The 23,264-nt window shown below is 42.9% G+C and overlaps 1 protein-coding gene across 11 annotated transcripts in view; it reads left to right on the forward strand.

Annotated features, from left to right (window-relative positions):
* LOC121568072 (actin-binding LIM protein 1) overlaps positions 1 to 22,787 on the forward strand; it is a 182,707-nt gene extending 159,920 nt beyond the window's left edge. For 8 of the 11 annotated variants that reach the window (XM_041878674.2, XM_041878646.2, XM_041878664.2 and 5 more), the window contains 11 exons: positions 414 to 536; positions 8,298 to 8,402; positions 8,825 to 8,872; positions 13,387 to 13,475; positions 14,434 to 14,557; positions 16,437 to 16,489; positions 16,681 to 16,741; positions 17,088 to 17,095; positions 17,745 to 17,819; positions 21,203 to 21,283; positions 21,476 to 22,787. In XM_041878674.2, the coding sequence (XP_041734608.1) occupies positions 414 to 536; positions 8,298 to 8,402; positions 8,825 to 8,872; positions 13,387 to 13,475; positions 14,434 to 14,557; positions 16,437 to 16,489; positions 16,681 to 16,741; positions 17,088 to 17,095; positions 17,745 to 17,819; positions 21,203 to 21,283; positions 21,476 to 21,589 (881 nt within the window). In that variant the 3' untranslated portion in view covers positions 21,590 to 22,787. The remainder of the gene's footprint in view (positions 1 to 413; positions 537 to 8,297; positions 8,403 to 8,824; positions 8,873 to 13,386; positions 13,476 to 14,433; positions 14,558 to 16,436; positions 16,490 to 16,680; positions 16,742 to 17,087; positions 17,096 to 17,744; positions 17,820 to 21,202; positions 21,284 to 21,475) is intronic. The other 3 variants (XM_041878655.2, XM_041878682.2, XM_041878687.2) reach the window with 3 other exon arrangements.
* Positions 22,788 to 23,264: the final 477 nt, after the last annotated feature.

A 23,264-nucleotide genomic window follows, 5' to 3' on the forward strand; every position in this document is an offset into this window, starting at 1 on the left:
CTGGACAAATATTAATAAGATTTAATGTTGCTAAAATGCTGTCAGTTCACTTTAATGTAGAGATAATACTAATTTTTCCCTTATTCCTTATCCCCATCTCCCTCAAATAGTCCTTCCTCCTCGTTTCAAGTTTCTTAATTTCTAGTTTTGACATGATTCCTATTTTCTTCCTTTTCCTCTTTTCTTCACCCTCTCTCACCTCACCTCCTCCTCTCTCCCTCCATAACTGTGGTGGTGTGTATCCACTATCCTTGTGTATATCTGTGATGGTGTCTACCGACTGTCTCACTCCCTTTTCGCCTCCACACCTCCGTCTTCCTCCTCCAACTCCGCTCTACATCTCCCCTACCTGTAATGATGTCTTCCCAACGGCTCTGTCCCACCTGCCCTCCCTCACCACCTCTCTCCTGCAGAGGCTCTGACAGGCATGCAGAAGCTTTGCTCCGCCCTGTGCAGTAACAGTGTGGGCTCCTCCAGCCATAGTGACTCCCATCCCACCTCACCGTTCAGACACCACTTCTTTCCCCATAGCCAAGGTAAGACAGGGCCCTAGACCACATGGTCCCTCCACTGTCCCCACTCCCCAGGCAAGCTATGTCACCTCATTCAAGGCTTACTGCCTCAGACTCTATGGCTTAACTCATGTCATTTCCATAATCTGCTGCCCCCATATACTGTAGCCGTGCACATTTGATGTGAAACGTCTGGCAGAGCTGAGTACCCTGGTCCCAAATCTGTTTGTGCTTTTCTTGCCAACTGACCATAGGCTGGCAAAGAGATCTGGGACCAGGCTAGAGACATCTCATCTGCTGTCAAAGTCGTAAGATGACACAGACATGCAGCCCAGCTCACTTACACCAATCAAATGTCCAGAGACTTTTACTGTACCTCTGGACATTTTGACCCATGTCATGCTTTCTTTTTGTTCTGAGAGTTTGTATTTGGCAGTGGCGATGGCCATGCATGCACTTTTACATTTTCTTTGTCACCCAAGTCACATTACTGGCATTCTGCCTGTTTAATGATCAATGTCCATTATGTCTGGCTGCATGCTTTGGATAGGTCTCGTATTACCTCATGGCTACAGTATGTAACTAGGGCTGTGGCGGTCATTACATTTTGTCAGCTGGTGATTGTCATGCAAATACAATGCCTTGCAAAAGTATTCATCCCCCTTTGCGTTTTTCCTATTTTGTTGCATTACAACCTGTAATTTCAATGGATTTTTATTTGGATTTAATGTAATGCACAAAATAGTCCAAATTGGTGAAGTGAAATGAAAAAAATCACTTGTTTCAAAACACTGTAGCCCCTAAGATCTGGTGCAAGTCACATAATTAGTTAGATTACACACAGGTGGACTTTATTTAAGTTAAGCACCATTAAATCCATTATTAAAAAATGGAAAGAATATGACACTACAAAAAACCTGCCAAGAGAGGGCCGCCCACCAAAACTCATGAACCAGTCAAGGAGGGCATTAATCAGAGAGGCAACAAAGACACCAAAGATAACCATGAAGGAGCTGCAAAGCTCCACAGTGGAGATTGGAGTATCTGTCCATAGGACCACTTTAAGCCGTACACTCCACAGAGCTGGGCTTTACGGGAGAGTGGCCAGAAAAAAGAAAAAAAGAAGCAAACACATTTGGTGTTCGCCAAAAGCCATGTGGGAGACTCCCCAAACATATGGAAGAAGGTACTCTGATCAGATGAGACTAAAATTGAGCTTTTTGGCCATCAAGGAAAACACTATGTCTGGCGCAAAACCAACACCTCTCATCACCCCAAGAACACCATCCAATGTTTTTCATCGGCAGGGACTGGGAAACTGGTCAGAATTGAAGGAATGATGGATGGCGCTAAATACAGGGAAATTCTTGAGGGAAACCTGTATCAGTCCTCCAGAGAATTGAGACTGGGACGGAGGTTCACCTTCCAGCAGGACAATGACCCTTTATTTAATTTTTATTTATTTTATTTTATTTAACCTTTATTTAACCAGGTAAGCCAGTTGAGAACAAGTTCTCATTTACAACTGCAACCTGGCCAAGATAAAGCAAAGCAGTGCGATAAAAACAACAACAACACAGAGTTACATATGTAATAAAATTTAAAAAAACGTACAGTCAATAACGCAATAGAAAATCTATATACAGTGTGTGAAAATGCATCCAAGATGGCGTAGCAGTGCGGTCGTGTACTCTTGTGTGTCCGTGTAAATAGCCTATTTTTTTGTATTTTTCGTACATATTTCCCTATCACACTTTCATCCTTCTACTAAATATACTTTCCTGCAACCCGCCTCACTCAATGTGGAACGGATTCTATTATTGACTTACCTTTTATCTAGAATCTCCAGTTGAAACTAGCTAGCCAGCTAACTAGCTACTTGCTATTAGCCACCGTTAGCGGTTTTTCACCCAGAACATCAGATTTTCTGCCAGAATACCTGAATCACTGGACATTAACACCGGATCGCAACTAGCTAGCCGCAATCGAATGGATGTTGCTGTTGGCTAATCACCACTGCCCCCGAAGCAAGCGCCAGTTAGCCTTGAGCTAGCCTACCTCTCTGTCTACCGGACGGGAGTAGCCAGCTAACTAGCTACTTGCTATTAGCCACCATTAGCGGTTTTTCACCATTGTCCGTGGCCTGCACATCCTACCAGCCAGCTCTAGCCTGGACTATTATCGACCAGTCTGCACTGTCTGCACAGCGCGTTATCGACCCAGAACATATTGGTTTTTCTGCCGGAATAACTGAATCACTGGACCTTTAACACCGGATCATCGCAACTAGCTAGCTGCAACCAAATGGATGTTGTTGTTGGCTAATCAGCCTTGAGCTAGCCTCGAGTCATGCCCATCTCCCGGCTATCTACCTCTCTGTCAACCGGACGGGACCTCCTAGAGTCGACAAGGAGCCCGCCGATCCATCATGACTGGTCTGCCGACGTAATCGTCTGTGGTTTCAACAGGCTTCCCGTTGCAACGACCACGAAGATCCATCTGCTAACCCCGGCCTGCTAGCACACGCAAACAACAGCCGTGCTTCCTGCTCGTCTATGCTATAGCACCAATTCGAACTGCTCTCGGACTCACTTATTTCTGTTCACTGGACCTTATGATCACTCAGCTGCACAGCTGCTGCCTGCTGGACTGTTCCTTTACACGGTACCCTGTCCTGTTTATCTGTTTAGCCTCAGCCCAAACTTTCATCGCCATTACCAGTTGTTGTCTTAGCTCTCTCGAATAACACCTGTGATTGCTTTATGCCTCTCTCCCATGTCAATATGCCTTGCCTATTGCTGTTCCAGTTAGTTCTTATTATACAATTTCACTGTAGAGCCCCAAGTCCCTCTCAAACTGCCTCAAATAGCTCCTTTGTTCCACCCCCCATACAGGTGGAGACCGGCTCAATCGGTGCCTCCAGTAATGCTATCTCTTTCATTGTTACCCAACGCTTAGGTTTACCTCCACTGTACTCATATCCTTCCATATCCTTGTCTGTACATAATGCCCTGAATCTATTCTACAACGCTCGGAAATCTGCCCCCATTATTCTCTGTACCCAATGCACTAGAAGACCAGTTCTTAAAGCCTTTAGCCGTACCCTTATTCTAGTCCTCCTCTGTTCCTCTGGTGATGTAGAGGTTAACCCAGGCCCTGCAGCCCCCAGTATCACTCCTACTCCCCAGGAGCTATCATTTGTTGACTTCTGTAACCGTAAAAGCATTGGTTTTTTGCATGTTAACATCAGAAGCCTCCTCCCCAAGTTTGAGTTATTCACTGCGTTAGCACACTCTGCCAACCCTGATATTCTAGCAGTGTCTGAATCCTGGCTTAGGAAGGCCATCAAAAATTCAGAAATGTCCATCCCCAACTACAACATTTTCCATCTAGATAGGACTGCCAAAGGGGGTGGAGTTGCAATCTACTGTAGAGATAGCCTGCAGAGCTCTATCATACTATCCAGGTCTGTGCCCAAACAGTTTAGCTGCATGTGTGAAGGAGGCTTTGTTGTGAAATAGGAAGCCGATTCTAGATTTAACTTTGGATTGGAGATGCTTAATGTGAGTCTGGAAGGAGAGTTTACGGTCTAACCAGACACCTAGGTATTTGTAGTTGTCCACATATTCTAAGTCAGACCCGTCGAGAGTAGTGATTCTAATCGGGTGGGCGGGTGCAAGCAGCGTTCGATTGAAGAGCATGCATTTAGTTTTACTAGCATTTAAGAGCAGTTGTAGGCCACGGAAGGAGTGTTGTATGGCATTGAAGCTCGTTTGGAGGTTTGTTAACACAGTGTCCAATGAAGGGCCAGATGTATACAAAATGGTGTCGTCTGCGTAGAGGTGGATCTGAGAGTCACCAGCAGCAAGAGCGACGTCATTGATATACACAAAGAATAGTGTCGGCCCGAGAATTGAACCCTGTGGCACCCCCATAGAGACTGCCAGAGGTCCAGACAACAGGCCCTCCGATTTGACACATTGAACTCTATCTGAGAAGTAGTTGGTGAACCAGGCGAGGAAGTCATTTGAGAAAGCAAGGCTATATAATCTGCCAATAAGAATGGGGTGATTGACAGATTCAAAAGCTTTGGCCAGGTCGATGAAGATGGCTGCACAGTACTGTATTTTATCGATTGCGGTTATTATATCGTTTAGGACCTTGAGCGTGGCTGAGGTGCACCCATGACCAGCTCGGAAACCAGATTGCATAGCGGAGAAGGTACGGTGGGATTCGAAATGGTCTGTGATCTGTTTGTTAACTAGGCTTTCAAAAACTTTCGAAAGGCAGGGCAGGATGTGTATATACGTCTGTAACAGTTTGGATCTAGAGTGTCACCCCCTTTGAAGAGGGGGATGACCGCGGCAGCTTTCCAATCTCTGGGGATCTCAGACGATACAAAAGAGAGGTTGAACAGGCTAGTAATAGGGGTTGCGACAATTTCGGTGGCTAATTTGAGAAAGAAAGGGTACAGATTGTCTAGCCCAGCTGATTTGTAGGGGTCCAGATTTAGCACCTCTTTCAGGACATCAGCTATCTGAATTGGGGTGAAGGAGAAGCGGGGGGGCATGGGCAGGTTGCAGCGGAGGGTGCAGAGCTGGTGGCCGGGGTAGGGGTAGCCAGGTGGAAAGCATGGCCAGCCGTAGCAAAATGCTTATTGAAATTCTCAATTATCGTAGATTTATCGGGGGTGACAGTGTTTCCTAACCTCAGTGCAGTGGGTAGCTGGGTGTAGGTGCTTTTATTCTCCATGGACTTTACAGTGTCCCAAAACTTTTTGTAGTTAGTGCTACAGGATGCACATTTCTGTTTGAAAAAGCTAGCCTTTCCATTCCTAACTAGGCATCCTCTACTGACGGAATGAGGTCAATATCCATCCAGGATACCCGGGCCAGGTCAATTAGAAAGGCCTGCTCGCTGTGGTGTTTTAGGGAGCATTTGACAGTGATGAGGGGTGGACGTTTGACCGCGGACCCATTACGGACGCAGGCAATGAGGCAGTGATCGCTGAGATCCTGGTTGAAGACAGCGGAGGTGTATTTAGAGGGTAAATTAGTCAGGATGATATCAATGAGGCTGCCCATGTTTACACATATGGTGTCCAGGGCACAACTGGGGGCTGAGGGGGGGTCTGTAGCAAGCGGCAACAGTGAGAGACTTATTTCTGGAAAGGTGGATTTTTAGAAGTAGAAGCTCAAACTGTTTGGGCACAGACCTGGATAGTATGATAGAGCTCTGCAGTAGATTGCAACTCCGCCCCCTTTGGCAGTTCTATCTTGATGGAAAATGTTGTAGTTCGGAATGGACATTTCAGAATTTTTGATGGCCTTCCTAAGCCAAGCTTCAGACACTGCTAGAACATCAGGGTTGGCAGAGTGTGCTAAAGCAGTGAAAAATTCAAACTTGGGGAGGAGACTTCTGATGTTAATATGCAAGAAACCGAGGCTTTTACAGTTACAGAAGTCAACAAATGATAGCGCCTGGGGAGTAGGAGTGATACTGGGGGCTGCAGGGCCTGGGTTAACCTCTATATCACCAGAGGAACATAGGAGGAGTAGAATAAGGATACGGCTAAAGGCTTTAAGAACTGGTCTTCTAGTGCGTTGGGTACAGAGGATAAAGGGGGAAGATTTCCGGGCGTTGTAGAATAGATTCAGGGCATTATGTACAGACAAGGATATGGAAGGATATGAGTACAGTGGAGGTACACCTAAGCATTGGGTAACTATGAAAGAGAGCATCACTGGAGGTACCGATTGAGCTGGTCTCCGCGTGTATGGGGTGGTGGGACAAAGGAGCTCTCTGAGGCTGGTTAAGCTGAACTTGGGGCTCTACTTTGAAATTGTATAATAGGAACTAACCCAAACAGCAATAGGCTAGGCATATTGACATGGGAGAGAGGCATAACGCAATCACAGGTGTTATTCGAGAGGGCTAAGACAACAACTGGTAATGGCGACGAAAGTTTGGGCTGAGGCTAAACAGATAAACAGGATGGGGTACCGTGTAAAGGAACAGTCCAGCAAGCATTAGCTGTGTAGCTGAGTGATCATAAGGTCCAGTGAACAGCACAGTCCGGGAGCAGATTGTAGGCTGCTAAAGCACAGGCGAGCAGGAGGCACGGCTGTTGATTGCGCATGCTAGCGGGCCGGTGCTAGCAGATGGATCTTCGTGGTCGTCGCAACGGGAAGCCTGTTGAAACCACATCAGACGATTACGTCGGCAGACGTGGGGCTCCGTGTCGACACTAGGAGGTCCTGTCTGGTTGACAGAGAGGTAGATAGCCGGGAGATGGGCCTGGCTCGAGGCTAGCTCAAGGCTAACTGGTAGGTCGGGAAGTGGATATTAGCCAACATCAGCCATTCGGTTACAGCTAGCTAGTTGCGATGGTCCGGTGTTAAGGTCCAGTGATTCCGGCAGAAAATCTGATATGCTCTGGGTCGATAGCACGCTGTGCAGACCTGCCGATAATTGTCCAGGCTAGAGCTGGCTGGTAGGTAGTGCAGGCCATGTATGTGGTGAAGACCGCTAACGGTGGCTTATAGCAAGTAGCTAGTTAGCTGGCTAGCTGGCTAGTTTCAGCCGTAGGTTCTTGATAAAAATAAAGAAATAATAGAATCCGTTCCACATTGGGTGAGGCGGGTTGCAGGAAAGTATATTTAGTTAGAGGATGGAAAGTGAGATTGAGAAATATATACGAATAAAAGACACACCAAAAACAAAAAAACTGGCTATTTACACGAGGACACAACACAATACACGACCGCACTACTTCGCCATCTTGGTAAGGCAACACTAGAGTGGTTTAAGGGGAAACATTTAAATGTCTTGGAATGGCCTAGTCAAAGCCCAGACCTCAATCCAATTGAAAATCTGTGGTATGACTTAAAGATTGCTGTACAACAGTGGAAACCATCCAACTTGAAGGAGCTGGAGCACTTTTGCCTTGAAGAATGGGCAAAAATCCCAGTGGCTAGATGTGCCAAGCTTATAGAGACATACCCTAAGAGACTTGCAGCTGTAATTGCTGCAAAAGGTGGCTCTACAAAGTATTGACTTTGGGGGGGTGAATTCTGTTTTTTTGTCTTATTTCTTGTTTGTTGTGTAAATCAAATGATTCAAACCCCCCAAAAATAAATTTTAATTCCAGGTTGTAAGGCAACAAAATAGGAGAAATGCCAAGGTGGGTGAATACTTTCGCAAGTCACTGTAACTGACGGTCTCACGGTAATTGACCGTTAATTAACATAAATACATTTAGCATCTCCTGGCTTCCACGCATAGCCTACAAGCCACTGATGCGGACCTTTGGAAATAAAATACCTCATGCCTTATTGCTTAAATAGAGCACTGAGTACCAGGTTATTAGCGACTTGCAGTTAGCAAGTTTGGTAGGCTACTAATGACCATCAGCGGCATCAGTGCGCAGTATTGGAGAAGCCTAGTTACCCTGACTAAACGGTCATGTGGAATTTGACTGCGGTCATGACTCGTGACCACCAGTGTGGCGGTAATACGGTCACCGTAACAGCTCTATATGTAACTAACCTCCATAGTGTGACTAACTGATTTGGTAACACAGGATTCTTCAATCATTCTCAAAATGTGATTACTCTTTCAGTCCCCTTGCGTCCATTTTTATGCTTTATCCTAATCTCACATGCCAGACTTTACAGCTATATGCAATACTCCCTCGTCTGGCTCTGCGAGATTAGCTTTTTCCAAACGTATGTTTTCCATATCGTTGCCCTGCTTACGTTTTGTTCTTGGTTCTTCTCATTGGAGGCACTGATCCACCTAGCGGGCGGAGCTCCCCTATACCCCAAAGGCCAGACAGCCGGCCTGTCACTCCGCCTCTCTCTCTGACCCCTAAACATTTCCACCTCCCAGGTAGGAGACACACGGAGCGCACCCTATCACTGTCACTGCTACTGGTCACCTGAGACCTTTTATATCTCTCTGTCTCTTTTATTGCTCTCACTCACTTCACTTCTCTCTACCACTTTTCCATTTCAATAACGCTTTTGGTTCAGTCCATTAAAGGATGCTTGCACTTAGTGTGCCCTTTTCACCAGTCACATCACGAATATAAGACTCTCTGGATAAAATAATTGATTTTAATGTAAATTTGTATGTAAATGCTGGTGCTTATTGTTTCACTGTGTTTTACAGTGTGATTGTGAAGACACCCTCACTTTGTCTCTGTGGTATTTTTCATGAGTAATTTCACAATGCCCTCTGTGTCACTGGAAAAGTGTTTGATACGTATACATGAAATGCAAAACACTGAGTTTTGTCTTTCTCCCTTTCAGATCAGGGGATCAACATTTACAGGAAACCACCCATCTACAAACAACACGGTACATTCACTCTTTGCGACCTGGTTTCACCAGCATTAACAGCATCATTATTGTTATGAATACTTATACTGATACTATTATCCCCAAATAGTGTCATGAGCCTCATTGGCTATAACAATATCGATAAGCTTAGCTTAGGTTGACTCATAAAACTCAGTCCCCGCGGTTATATCTGTGGGGCGGGCGGGTTTAGGGTCATGAAATACTGTGTGGATCAGCTGTTTGTTCACCCGCCTGCAATTGCTAATAACCCATCCGCAACTGCCCGACTATATGTGATAAAGTGAATATCTGAGGCCCACACCTGACCCTAACCTGCTAATATAGAACATGTGGCTAAATGTAGGCTAAAAGCTGATAGTATCAACCACATAAAATATGCATCCAAGCCGAACTGAAATCTTATCAAAAACATGTTGGGTCATTTTAACAGCTTTTAATTTCTTTAAAACTGGTCAAACTGTTGTCATTTGGAAATGTTGCACAAAAAATCGTTCCCATTTTTGTATTTTTTATTGCATTTTCTCCCCAGTCCCTATAAACATCTTTGCAGAGATGAAAGAGGAAAGAGAAATCAAACTTTACCGATGTCAACTAGATTGAAGCATTCATTCTATCGATTTATGACATTATTCTGGTGAGCAAGGGTTAATTTAGTCTTCTAGGCAACAACTAATGACAGATGAGAAGCTGCATGTATCTAATTATAGACAAGTTGACTAAAAAATAGCTTCCCAAAATGTTGGAAATTATAAGCAGAAACATGGGCCTATCTAAAAAGGACTGTACAATGCATTTTCTATATTTACAGGTCAGGATCAGGTGCAGGCCTCAGATTTTCCCTTCATCACATATAGTCTGGCGGTTGCAAATGGGTTATTAACAATTTGCGGGCGGGTGCGGGTGAACTAACAGCTGACCCGCACATCACTATTAGCTATACAAAGCAGCACCTAACCACAATTATGGTTTATTTGTTTGGATTGAAATCACGTTGCTCTGTACACCATTTACTGTGCCCAACTCCAATGTCAATGTGTCAATACTTTTTGAAGTCTCTCTCTGATCAAACACTTTCTGAGCATCTAACGCCTAAGCAAAATATCAAGGCATGTGAGCGAGCCTACAGCATATCCAAAAATCTAAAAAGAAGGTTCAAGATGGCAACTTAATTCATATCATTTCTATCAACAATAGAGCCTACACTTTCTATCGCCATTTTGAACTTCTAACGCGGTAGGGATAATAAGGAAGGGAGTGGTTGATGACACACAAGAGCAGCCGTTCACCAACACCTCCAACCGCTATTCGGATGTCGGCCAACGCAGGTTAATGCTCAATCTGATTGCATCGAGGCCTAAATTGCCCTCCTGAACCGTCTTTCAAGATTTCATTTTTACATTCCTAGGACGGAGCACACCTTCAGCCGTGCAGATAATATTATATATATTTGTTAGAGCGCCAGCACACTACAGCATTCGGAAAGTATTCAGACCCCTTGACCTTTTCCACATTTTGTTATATTACAGCATTATTCTAAAATGGATTACATTTAAAAAACAGAAATACCTTATTTACATAATTATTCAGACCTTTTGCTATGAGACTCGAAATTAAGCTCAGGTGCATCCTGTTTCCATTCATCATCCTTGAGATGTTTCTACAACTTGATTGGAGCCCACCTGTGGTCAATTCAATTGATTGGACATGATCTGTCTATATAAGGTCCCACAGTTGACAGTGCATGTCAGAGCAAAAACCAAGCTATGAGGTCAAAGGAATTGTCCGTAGAGCTCCGAGACAGAATTGTGTCGAGGCACAAATCTGGTGAAGGGTACCAAAAAATGCCTGCAGCACTAAAGTCCCCAAGAACACAGAGGCCTCCATCATTCTTAAATGGAAGAAGTTTGGAACCACCAAGACTCTTCCTAGAGCTGGCCGCCCGGCCAAACTGAGCAATCGGGGGAGAAGGGCCTTGGTCAGGGAGGTGACCAAGAACCCGATTTTCACTCTGACAGTGCTCCAGAGTTTCTCTGTGGAGATGGGAGAACCTTCCAGAAAGACAACCATCTCTGCAGCACTCCACCAATCAGGCCTTAAGGGTAGAGTGGCTAGACGGAAGCCACTCCTCAGTAAAACGAACATGACAGCCCGCTTGGAGTTTGCCAAAATGCACCTAAAGGACTCTCAGACCATGAGAAACAAGATTTTCTGGTCTGATGAAACCAAGATTGAACTCTTTGGCCTGAATGCCAAGCGTCACGTCTGGAGAAAACCTGGCACCATCCCTATGGTGAAGCATGGTGGTGGCAGCATCATGCTGTGAGGATGTTTTTCACCGGCAGGGACTGGGAGACTAGTCAGGATCGAGGCAAAGATGAAAGGAGCAAAGTACAGAGAGATCCTTGATGAAAACCTGCTCCAGAGCGCTCAGCTCCTCAGACTGGGGCGACGGTTCACCTTCCAACAGGACAACGACCCTAAGCACACAGCCAAGACAATGCAGGAGTTGCTTTGGGACAAGTCTCTGAATGTCCTTGAGTGGCAAAACTGTTTTTGCCCTGTCATTATTGGGTATTGTATGTAGATTGATGAAGGAACAAAACAATTTAATCAATTTTAGAATAAGTCTGTAACGTAACAAAATGTGGAAAAAGGAAAAAGGTCTGAATACTTTCCCAATGCACTGTATATAACCTATGTACAATTCTGAATAATAGGTGTAAGTGTAAAGTTGCAGGATTATTTTGATCTTTACCATGTAGAGATTATCACACAACATTTCAGACGATGTTGAAATGTTCAGCTTTGGTTCAGGGGACTTACTCAGACACTGATAGTCCAGTTCCCCTGGTTACCAACCTAGTTTCACCCTCACCAAAACGAAAGTCTGCTGATGAAATCATCAGATCCGCTACATTTCCTGCCGCAAATGTCCCCCCTCTGGATGACACAACATCGAGCGAGAGCGACCACTGGCCCCCCTACGCTCCCTCCCTGGCCCTGGCTTACTTAGGTAGAGTAGGCTCCCTATGAGCATGCTTGCACTGCCCCACCTCCCAACCCTTAGAGGCTCACTACCCGTAACCAAACCCTGAACTTCGCCCTCTCCAGAAACAACCACTAGTCCCTACCCCCTAGACATTTGTGGAGAACTAAGAGGATTTGATAGGTTTGAACAATATGCCAATAGCTCCCTCTGATAGACTAGGTGTAATATCTGCCATATCCTCTCAGATTTCCACAAGTGTCTAGGATGTAGGGGTTGGGGTTCTTTATGAATAGGACAGAATATCACTCTTATTCACTTGTAGCTTAAACCCACCACAAAGTTTTGACGCGGGAACACAGACTTTTACAATTAATTTGCTGAATTTTGCGCAATGCTGAATAGTGTCTCCTTTAAAGGCTATTGTTGTTGGCGTCATGTCACTTCTTGCTTACTAGATCGATTGATTGATTGATATACAGGTAACTGCCAAAATAAAGGAAACACTTTAGTAAATGAGGGATAGAAAGTATATTGAAAGCAGGTGCTTTCACACGGGTGTGGTTCCTGAGTTAATTAAGAAATGAACATCCCATCATGCTTAGGGTCATGTATAAAAATGCCCAGTTGCCCATTATAATTTTTTATATTTTTGAAGGGGGGTGTGTGTATGTGTCTCAGTCACCATATGATCTCAATCCAATTGAAAACTTGTGGTAAATTCTGGAGCGACGCCTGCGTTTTCCACCACCATCAACCAAACACCAAATTATGGAATTTCTCATGGAAGAATGGTGTCGCATCCCTCCAATAGAGTTCCAGACACTTGTAGAATCTATGCAAAGGCACATTACAGCTGTTCTGGCGGCTCATGGTGGCCCAACGCGCTATTTATATCGGTGTTTATTTTATTTTGGCAGTTACCTGTACCTACACCATTCACAAATGACTTGGACAGAGCTAACTGAGACTGGCCTCAAACTGACTTGTCTTCCTGCACAGTTTTTTTTGTGTGTTTTAAACTAATAGTAAAAAGCTAATCTTGTGAAGACTGTTGTAATGTCTGTGTTAACATTCAGTGCAGCTGAGTAGTTGTACTGCCTTGGTGTTGTCTGTGTGTATGTCTAGTCAACTCTGTCTCTCATTTGTTTTCTCCCACACTCCTGTTGCTCATATCTTCGTTCTTCATCCCCACTGCAATGGCTGGAAAGAGAAATCCTACAGCACTTTTGTAAATCCTTTTAAAAATCCTGTACAGTACTTTTGTGAATGTGATATCCACGGATGGAAGCATTCTATAATGCATTCTGTTATAGTTTTGGACAGTCTCGTTTTACTGTATCTAGCACTGCTCCTCGGTCAAGATGCCTTTAGTTCACACACAATGATAAGGACCTGTGTGTGTCTGTATCTGTGTGTCTGTGTCTGTGTGTCTGTGTCTGTGTGTCTGTGTTTGTGTGTCTGGGAGTGTGCGCGCGCATGTTTTTCTGTTGGCTCATTCGTGGGTTGTGTATGCCACTCATAGGATCAGAAGGAGGAAGGAGACGGTCTAGGGAAGAGGAGGAAGAGGAGGCCCTGAAGAGAAAGCAGCTCCAGGAGGAGCATATCAACAAGGTTAGAGAAGGCACATTCATACACCTATTCCCACAATAACACCCACAAACATACACTGGCCCAGGTAGGCAGCTCTGCTCTACTATTGTATGTTCGTAAAACGTTATTTCTGCAGGTATAATGCTTTAAACTTATCATAAGCATGTACAAGCCTTTATATTGTCTTATAATAAGGTTTATACTACGTTATGTCTCTGTATGTATCAACATTTTAACTGACTCAAAATAGCTGGTATTTAGTAAGGATCATTATTAGATCAAAAAACATAAGATGGTCATACATCCTCATGACAAGTCGTACAGTGCATTATAACTTGATCATAATGCGTTATACCTACAGGCTTTAAAGAGGCACTGAACACGCCGTTTGGCATGTGTGTTTTTCAGTTGCTCATTAGAAAAACTAGATTTCAGTCTCGGAGGTATGTTTCCTGACCGATTCCGCGTTTGGTTAATTATGTTTGTCCCCCATGAGACACTGTAGATGCAGAAGCCTATTTCACTTTCTCAAAATCCACAGAATGAACCTAAGAAAATCTGTAATTCATTTAGATGTTTTTGCCGATGTGTTTGGTGCAGTATTTCTCAAGTAAAAAATATGCAACGTGTTGTCTTATGTAAACAAAATCAGGCTGCTGGGCAGGTCTGTCTCACTGTCTATGCTATTGGATAGAGAGCAATCACCGCAGCTGTTCACCCCATCTTAGTGGGCAAATATAAATGTACGTCAAATCAAAACCCAACCTTAATTTACCCGTTGTGACGGATGTTCCAAACTCCGTTTTAGACAAGACTGACTTTATGACCAAAATTATCCTATTTACCCATTTCTGACACTAGAATAACTGTTTCTGACTCATATCGATGCCACAGAGGTCATTTTCAAAGGGATTCGTTGCTTTTTAAAGGCAGTTGCTCTTTAAGTTAAGTTTTACGATAATGTTCTGTGTGTCCACAGATCCAGTCTGGTTTGGGGAAGCTGATAATGAAGGAGGAGAATGAGAAAGAGCAGATCAGGGAACGTCGCGCACGCAGCCAATCAGCTCAGCGCTATGACCCCCAGCAGACCAATTGTGATGGAGGTATGTTCTGAGCAACCTCACCATATAGTAACTAGCACATTGTTTAGAAAAACCACATCAAATGAGCTGTAAAGAGGGAAGCATCGTAACATCATGAAATAAGGGATGCTGGGAGTCTCAGAATGGATTGCGTCTTGCGTATGACTTGTGCCTAACATGCTGACCATACCACCCACGTTGCATGCGCAAGCGTTGCAAAATAAATGTACACATACATGTTATTCAATCATTTCATCAAAATTGCTTGCACGCTTCAACGAGCGTCTGCGTAGCCAGGCGCGAACTTGGTTCTATTTTTGAAGCTTGACTCTCTGCAAGTCCCGCCTCTCCCATCTCCTCATTGGTTTTTAGGAGCATATACCCACGTGGGTGATTGAAAGATGAATTGAGGTCCACACTCCAGTCCAGTTAGTAGCGGTAATGCACCTTAAAATTGGTTGCCAACCACCATATAAAGTCCACAGGAGAAGAAGACTGAAGGAGGAGAGATTACTAGAAACTAACTAGGTATCGCTTTTTATCTGTGGATTAATTGTCGGAGAAGAGAACAAACGATTTTGTATGACTAAAAATGGGTCCAAATTCAACAACGATCCAGAAAAAAATGAACTTGAGCATTTCAGGTAAAATAACAACCCAATGTTTATATCCCAGGACAAATTAGCTAGCAACAGCAAGCTAGCTAGCTAAATGTCCATGAATTTTCATGTGTTTCAACCTGTCTCCAAATTAATATAGTTGGTTCAGAGTTCGTTTTCATATTTCAACCTGCGTGTCCTGATCGTGTCTGGTGTGGATGGACAAAACAAACATGCGCGCGCATGCCCGGTCTAGTCAGTATGTAATAAAGGTGAGAATGGTCAGTTAAGTTCATACCAATGATCCAAAACAGCAGATCATATTGAATGTTAAATATTGAATGTTAAAATGGATTCAATGAACAATCTGTAAAAGATGGTAATCAGCGCCCTATCCACCCTGAAACTGCTGAGTTTCCTCAGGAAGAACAGGCGCTGCTTTCCCTTCGCACAGATAGCATCCACATTGGCCTCAAAACTCTGTTTGCTTTCAAGGAAAGTGCCAAAGTATTTGTATTGATCAACGATCTCCACTGGCTCACCATCAATCAGAGTCTGCATTGGTGGCAGGGAGCTCCTCCGGATATCAATAGCCATATCCTTGGTTTTCTTGACATTAAGTTCTTAATAGGAGCGGTCACACCATCCAACATACTCCTCCACCACTTGGCCATGGCTCACCTCCTCATCCTGTAAAAGACTCACGATAACCACGTAATCTGCAAATGTAATGATATGTCTAGAGTCGTGATTACTCTGACAATCATCAGTGCACAAAACAAACAACAGAGGGTAAAGGACATACCCCCAGGAGGATACTGTGCCGGATAGGGAACTGTTTACTCTCACCCTTTGAGTTTGGTTGGTTAAAAAGTCAATCAACCAGCTGACTACTGTACTGTATGTTAAAATCAAGATCAAAATTGGACAAAGGCCTCTCTGCTAAGATGTGGTTGTATACAATAAAAATCAGAAGGGAAGTCAACAGATAGTAGTCTGGCATGGGTCTTACTTCCCTCAAGATGTTTAAGGACATAGTTAAGAAGAGTGATGGTTGTATCTTCCACCCCTCTCAATACCCACCCCTATCAACATAACAAACACCATTTTTTTGGTTTTCCGCTGCAGAATGTTTTGAAACCTTTTGATATGGTGTGCACCAATAAATACCACCCTGGTCAGGTCTAACCTCAAAAGCAACCCTATCAAATAAACAGCATGAACCATTCAAACTATAGGACAGCCAAATTGTTCTTAGACGTTTCATCAAAATTATGCTTACCGTAGTTTCAACCTTTCAGATGATTCCAAAACCTCATCGCTGCCTGGTTATGGACGGAATGGATTACACCGGGTAAGATCAGACGCTTCACATATCAGATATCACAACTATTGATTCACTCCAACAATAAAATCGATCTAATCAATAATTGATTAATGTGGATGGGTTCCACTTATAGGCTTTGACTGATAAAGTATTGTTGATCATATTGTTCATAGAAACGTGTGATCGCTGTTGTTACAATACTGTCTCTGCCCCTACAGCCTCAGTCTACAGATTTCACTCAGTACAACAGCCATGGGAACATGTGTGGGGGAGGAAGAGGTGAGTGTTGCTCAACAAATAAAGCTGTGGTTATATTCACAGCTACTTCTACATCTACATACAATTTCAATATTCTTAAGGCTACAATCTGGGATTTGTTTTTTTCAGCAAAATGACAGCCCTGCCACTTGTTTTGGTATACAGTTGAGGAATGGGGCTTGGGAAATGTAACCCCTCCCAGATCCCAGATTGTACCTTTAACTGATTATATATAGTAAATAAGCCACCCAATTATTGAGCAGTCAGATTTGGAAATAATGTAGTATTTCTTTCAGATTTAAATGATAAATAGTACAGGAAAAACATTAACTGTGAGTCTCATTTTCTGTCCCATTTTGTCTTGCAGAGTTTCAGGTATGTCTCTCATTTGCTTATCCACAAATGCCTTTCATTATGCGTTTTCATTTTGCATGCGTTTGCTCACTCTATACCCAGGATCGCAAACTTCATGTTATCCTGAATGTCAACCCACTCCTGCTAAATGCCTGCATCACTGTTGGCTATCCCAAACTGTAGTGAATACATTGCAGTGACCCTGAATGCTCCTGTCAAGGAACACATACAACACTGCTCAGACATGTTCAGTCTCACTGTGACTAGATAGAACCACTGTACTGTACATACAATGTAGAATGATCTTTGTCTCATTGCCTGTTTTATTAGTTGTTGTTCCGAAATGTCTCCAGTTGTCACTAAATGTCTCATTTAGTTACATATTCAATTGCAAACTGTAACAGTCCTCTTGACTGTGAAACGTTGAGGTGTCACAAGTGTAGTTAACCTAAGAGCCAATTGATAGGAATTGTATCAAAAGAATGCCAATCTTTGAGAGCCATAACCTATTACTGACAGGCAAAAGTACTGCAGTGACCATAAGTACCAGTATGCCGCTCTATATGATGGGAATAAGATACAGTAGCTGGGATAGTAGTAGATAGCCATGGTAGATGTATCTCGGTTCCATACCACTATATTACATGTGTGTGTATGTTCTATCCTGTAGCACATAAGGGATGGCAGTGCTGCAGTAACAAGAATGGACAGGGGAGTATCTATGCCTAATATGTTGGAACCAAAAGCAAGTATAATTTTTTTTAAATATAATTTCTTTATAAAGATTTTGAATTTACCTGATGTATGTGCCCTATCCTTGTTAGTATATTTCACTGAAATTCCAATTTTTTTAATGTATACTTTACTACAAAAATGAATATGCTGTATGCTACAAAAACGAATATGCTGAGTCAGTAGAGAGTGAGCTCCAAGTGAGCTTGGCACATCGGAAACACAGCACACATTGGGTGATATAATAGAAGGAATAGTGAGGTAAACCTCATCACCTATAACAGGAGGAATATGATTGGTGGTGTGTTTCATAATATCACCACTAACTACCTACAGTATGCAGCTGGTAGTGAGTTCCTTCATGGGTTCCTGTAACCAAAGGCAGCCCCTCTAAAGTACTAAATCTCCCATGAGGCTATGGCTGTGCTGCAGTCCAGACAGGAGCTAGTGAACTGAGTCACCTCTCGCTTAGCATGTCGGCTTCTCCATGCTCATTCGCACATGGCTTCAATACAGACTGTATGTAACATACAGTGGAAAATCCAACACCAAATGTGTCTTTGAAACAACTTTATGAAGGAGAGACACCTTCATTGTTGGATTTTCATGATTGGTGTGGCTACTATGAGTTGGTCAGATAGAGAAAAAAAGCACAAGAATCACTCCTTGTTGCTTATTTAGAGCATTTCAGTAAGATCTTGCAAAACTCTCACTCTAAATTCCAATGGATCTCATCTAGGTGTGTTTGTGTACTAGGCCTAACATAAGTTAGCTGTAAAGCCCACAGTATAGCTGCTTTCCAGGACTCGATATCTATGTCTTGACAATTTCATTGAAAATAATTGTCTAACACTTACAGTTCTGTATCTATTTTGTAACTTAACACATTTTTGGGTCACAGTTAGTTCTCTGAAAATGTGGATCTGTAGACTAATGTAGTCTATTTATCTAGTCAGTTGGCTGGATATCCTTTGGGTGGTGGACCATTCTTGATACATACGGGAAACTGTTGAGTGAAAAACCCAGCAGCGTTGCAGTTCTTGACACAAACCGGTGCGCCTGACACCTACTACCATACCCTGTTCAAAGGCACTTAAATCTTTTGTCTTGCCCATTCACCCTCTGAATGGCACACATACACAATCCATGTCTCAATTGTCTCAATCCTTTTTTAACCTGTCTCCTGACATCAATAAGGGATAATAGCTTTCACCTGGATTCACCTGTTCAGTCTATGTCATGGAAAGAGCAGGTGTCCTTAATGTTTTGTACACTCGGTGTAGATGTTTTGGTAATAAGCAGAGCACTAATGCACGTACCTACACAACGATACTGGCATCATGCACCTCCCTATCAACTGATACCCTTATAGTTGAGCTCCCAGGGTCTATAGCCCCATCAGCCCTCTATTACAGCCCTCACTCACAATCTCCTGTCACACCTGTTGTCCCTACCCAGTGTTGCCCTGTCTCAGACAAGACTATCAGTTTTGAACATACTATAACTGTAAAAATGATGCCCTATCGAATCAAATGTGGATACCCGATTTCTGCGGTATCTCAAAAATATGATCATGCGCTGTCTGCAGCGATGAATGTGTGGATTCATGTACTCAATAAAATAATTACAGCCTAAGTATTCTTTCCCCTTTTGGATATACAGTGCATTCCGAAAGTATTCAGACCCCTTTACTTTTTCCACATTTTGTTACATTACAGCCTTATTCTAAAATTTACTAAATTGGTTTTTTCCCTCATCTATCTACAGACAATACCCCATAATTACAAAGCAAAAACAGTTTTTTGGAAATTGTCGCACATTTATTGAAAATAAAAAAATGAAATATCACATTTACATAAGTATTCAGATCCTTTACTCAGTACTTTGTTGAAGCACCTTTGGCAGCGATTACAGCCGCGGGTCTTCTTGGGTATGACACTACAAGCTTGGCACACCTGTATTTGGGATGTTTCTCCCATTCTTCTCTGCAGATTCTCTCAAGCTCTGTCAGGTTGGATGGGGAGCATCCCTGCACAGCTATTTTCAGGTCTCTCCAGAGATGTTCGATTGGGTTGAAGTCCGGGCTCTGGCTGGGCCACTCAAGGACATTCAGAGACTTGTCCTGAAGCTACTCCTGCTTTGTCTTGGCTGTGTGCTTAGCGTCGTTGTCCTGTTGAAAGGTGAATCTTCGCCCCAGTCTGAGGTCCTGAGCGCTCTGGAGCAGGTTTTCATCAAGGATCTCTCTGTACTTTGCTCCTTTCATCTTTGCCTCGATCCTGACTAGTCTCCCAGTCCCTGCCGCTGAAAATCATCCCCACAGAATAATGCTGCCACCACCATGATTCACCGTAGGGATGGTGCCAGGTTTCCTCCAGACGTGACGTTTGGCATTCAGGCCAAAGTGTCTTGGTATCATCAGACCAGAGAATCTTGTTTCTCATGGTCTGAGAGTCTTTAGGTGCCTTTTGGCAAACTCCAAGCGGGCTGTCGTGCCTTTTACTGAGGAGTGGCTTCCGTCTGGCCACTCTACAATAAAGGCCTGATTGGTGGAATGCTGCAGAGATGGTTGTCCTTCTGGAAGGTTCTCCCATCTCCACAGAGGAGCTCTGGAGCTCTGTCAGAGTGACCATCGGGTTCTTGGTCACCTCCCTGACCAAGGTCCTTCTCCACCGATTGCTCAGTATGGCCAGGCAGCCAGCTCTAGGAAGAGTCTTGGTGGTTCCAAACTTCTTCCATTTGAGAATGATGAAGGCCACTGTTCTTGGGGACCTTCAATGCTGCATGTTTTGGTACCCTTCCCCAGATCTGTGCCTTGACACAATCCTGTTTAGGAGCTCTACGGACAATTCCTTCGACCTCATGGCTTGGTTTTTGCTCTGACATGCACTGTCAACTGTGGGATCTTATATAGACGGGTGTGTGCCTTTCCAAATCATGTCCAATCAATTGAATTTACCACAGGTGGACTCCAATCAAGTTGTAGAAACATCTCAAGGATGTTCAATGGAAACAGATGCACCTGAGCTCAATTTCGAGTCTCTTAGCAAAGGGTCTGAATTCTTATGTAAATAAGGTATTTGTTTTTAATTTTTAATGTGCAAACATAAAAAAAAAACAGTTTTTTCGCTTTGTCATTATGGGGTATTGTGTGTAGATTGATGAAAAAACATGTTTTAATCAATTTTTGAATAAGGCTGTAACGTAACAAAATGTAGAAAAAGTCAAGGGGTCTGAATACTTTCCGAATGCACTGTATCTCAAAAATCTAGTATCCAGGTTTGATTGAATTGGGTCCTCAGTCAGTTTTGATGGCCCCTTGGTCTATCTTTCAACAGTCTCCTTTTGAAGCTTAATTCAATATTGACTTCATTTACTGACTAGTGTCTCCCTTTGAAGGTCGTACCATATGAAATGCTCATGATAACCAGTAGAGGGCGAGCTAAACTTCCCAGGGAGGTGGACAGAACAAGACTGGAGGTATCATTTGATTTCTGCATGTGTGTGCATGAATGCTACACAAATACTTAGTGAGGAAAGTACAGAATCCATAGATCCATATAGCTTCTTGAGAGTTTTTCAATGACCTTATAGGAGCGTAAATGCTAACCACAACATCCCCCCTTCCCCTCCTCCCCCTCCTTCTTTTCTCAACCTCTCTTCTCACTCTAGCGCCACTTAGCCCCAGAAACGTTCTTTGACATCTTTGGGATGGAGATCCAGGAGTTTGACAGGCTTCCACTGTGGAAACGCAACAACATGAAAAAGAAGGCCAAGCTCTTCTAGCATTCAGAGCAGCATGCACTCATCCCATCCTTTCAGATAGCACTACCACTGTAATATAGATGTAGGATTTGTTTCGATTTTTCCCTACCTTTTTTCTGACATGTTCAAGAAGGCAATGCAATGGACTCTTTTTTTGCTATGCCTCCTCTACGGACTGAATACATGATTTAATAACTAATAGATACATTTAAAAGCTACAAGGAAAGAAAATAAAACAATTTCTTCCATGTTAAAAAATAACAAAGAATGAGAAAGAATTATGAATCAAGTCATGTTCTTTTTGACTGCTGCGGTTTTAATTTCTTGCTTTGCTTTGAATGGAACTGCTTTCCTTGACCTGCTTGTTTCCTCATATTTGTTGCTGTTGATTCCTTTGGAGCTTTGTTAGTAGAATCTCATGGCACCATATGAAACATGCTGTTCACATGCAAAACTGGAATGTCTGTCTGTCAGCTTCACATGTCAATGGTCAGCTTACCCTCATTTGGCTGTCAAATCAAGTCAAATCAAATGGCTCACAGAGTCTTCATCATGGTAAATATTGGGTCTTGCCATTCCTTTATGGCTCTTGTACATACCAGCTAGCCTATGTTACTCTCACTGGCATCAGAGTCTGGAAAAGCTATTATTCAAAACAATATAATGTGGTTTACATATAGATCCGGGTCATATTCATTAGGGCATGAAACGGAAAACATTTTAAACCGTTTTACAACAGAAAACGGAAATGAGCCTTCCAAGTGGCCTCCCTGTTTCAGTGTGTTTTCATCTGTTTGATGCCTAATGAATACAACCTACAGTTTCGCCTCTCAGGCTCCCATTGGAGTAGCAATTCTTATTTTACTAACAAATATTCAACACAAAAAGACACAACATTTAATGTAAAAAAAAAAAGACTGTTTTATAAATGAAACCCACACTGCCATTTGTTGTATTGAAATATAAGCAAAAAATAAAGCTTTAAATCACTGTCTATGATAATCCTCGGCTACTCCAAAGGTATCGCCTGTATTAGTTTACCTGTTCTCCTCTAAGCTATTAAACTATAATAAACACTGTGGTTCATGTATGTTGTTCAAGGAACTACAGTGTGTGTGATGTAATATGAGGAATCTCCTGTCAAGTTTTATGGGACCAATCAGACAGTGTATTCCGTTGACCTCCTGGACTTCAGCCAATAAAGAGGCAGACACCCATGGCACTGTCTCTTTCTCTCTCAAACACGCACATACAGATACACAAACACCCAGGATTATAGTAGGCCTATAGTTTTAAAGTATTGTATGAATCAAAGTATGAATGGAGGAAATACGGTATTGCTAAATATTATCTATGTATCAAATTGGATCACTTCTGTTCGCTTATTGTTAGAATTAACTGAATTCCAACTAGTTATTGGGACAGACATGAATGCCATTCTGGATATGCGGGACAGATCTAATAAGACCAACTACAATCCAAAGGCAACCAAGGCTCTCCAACAGATGTTCTCTGATTACAACATTTTGACATATGAGCCTCTCTGATCATCATGCTTTTAACTGCCAGATAAAAAATTCCTGAATTTCCTAAAAGAGCCACAAGATGGCGCCTTAATGTTTCCTTACTACAAAATCCTACTTTCTGTGTACAATTTGAAACGGAATTGAATTCATTTATAATGATTAACAAAAAT

This window comes from Coregonus clupeaformis, chromosome 1 (genome assembly GCF_020615455.1).
Source record: "Coregonus clupeaformis isolate EN_2021a chromosome 1, ASM2061545v1, whole genome shotgun sequence".
NCBI lineage: Eukaryota > Metazoa > Chordata > Actinopteri > Salmoniformes > Salmonidae > Coregonus > Coregonus clupeaformis.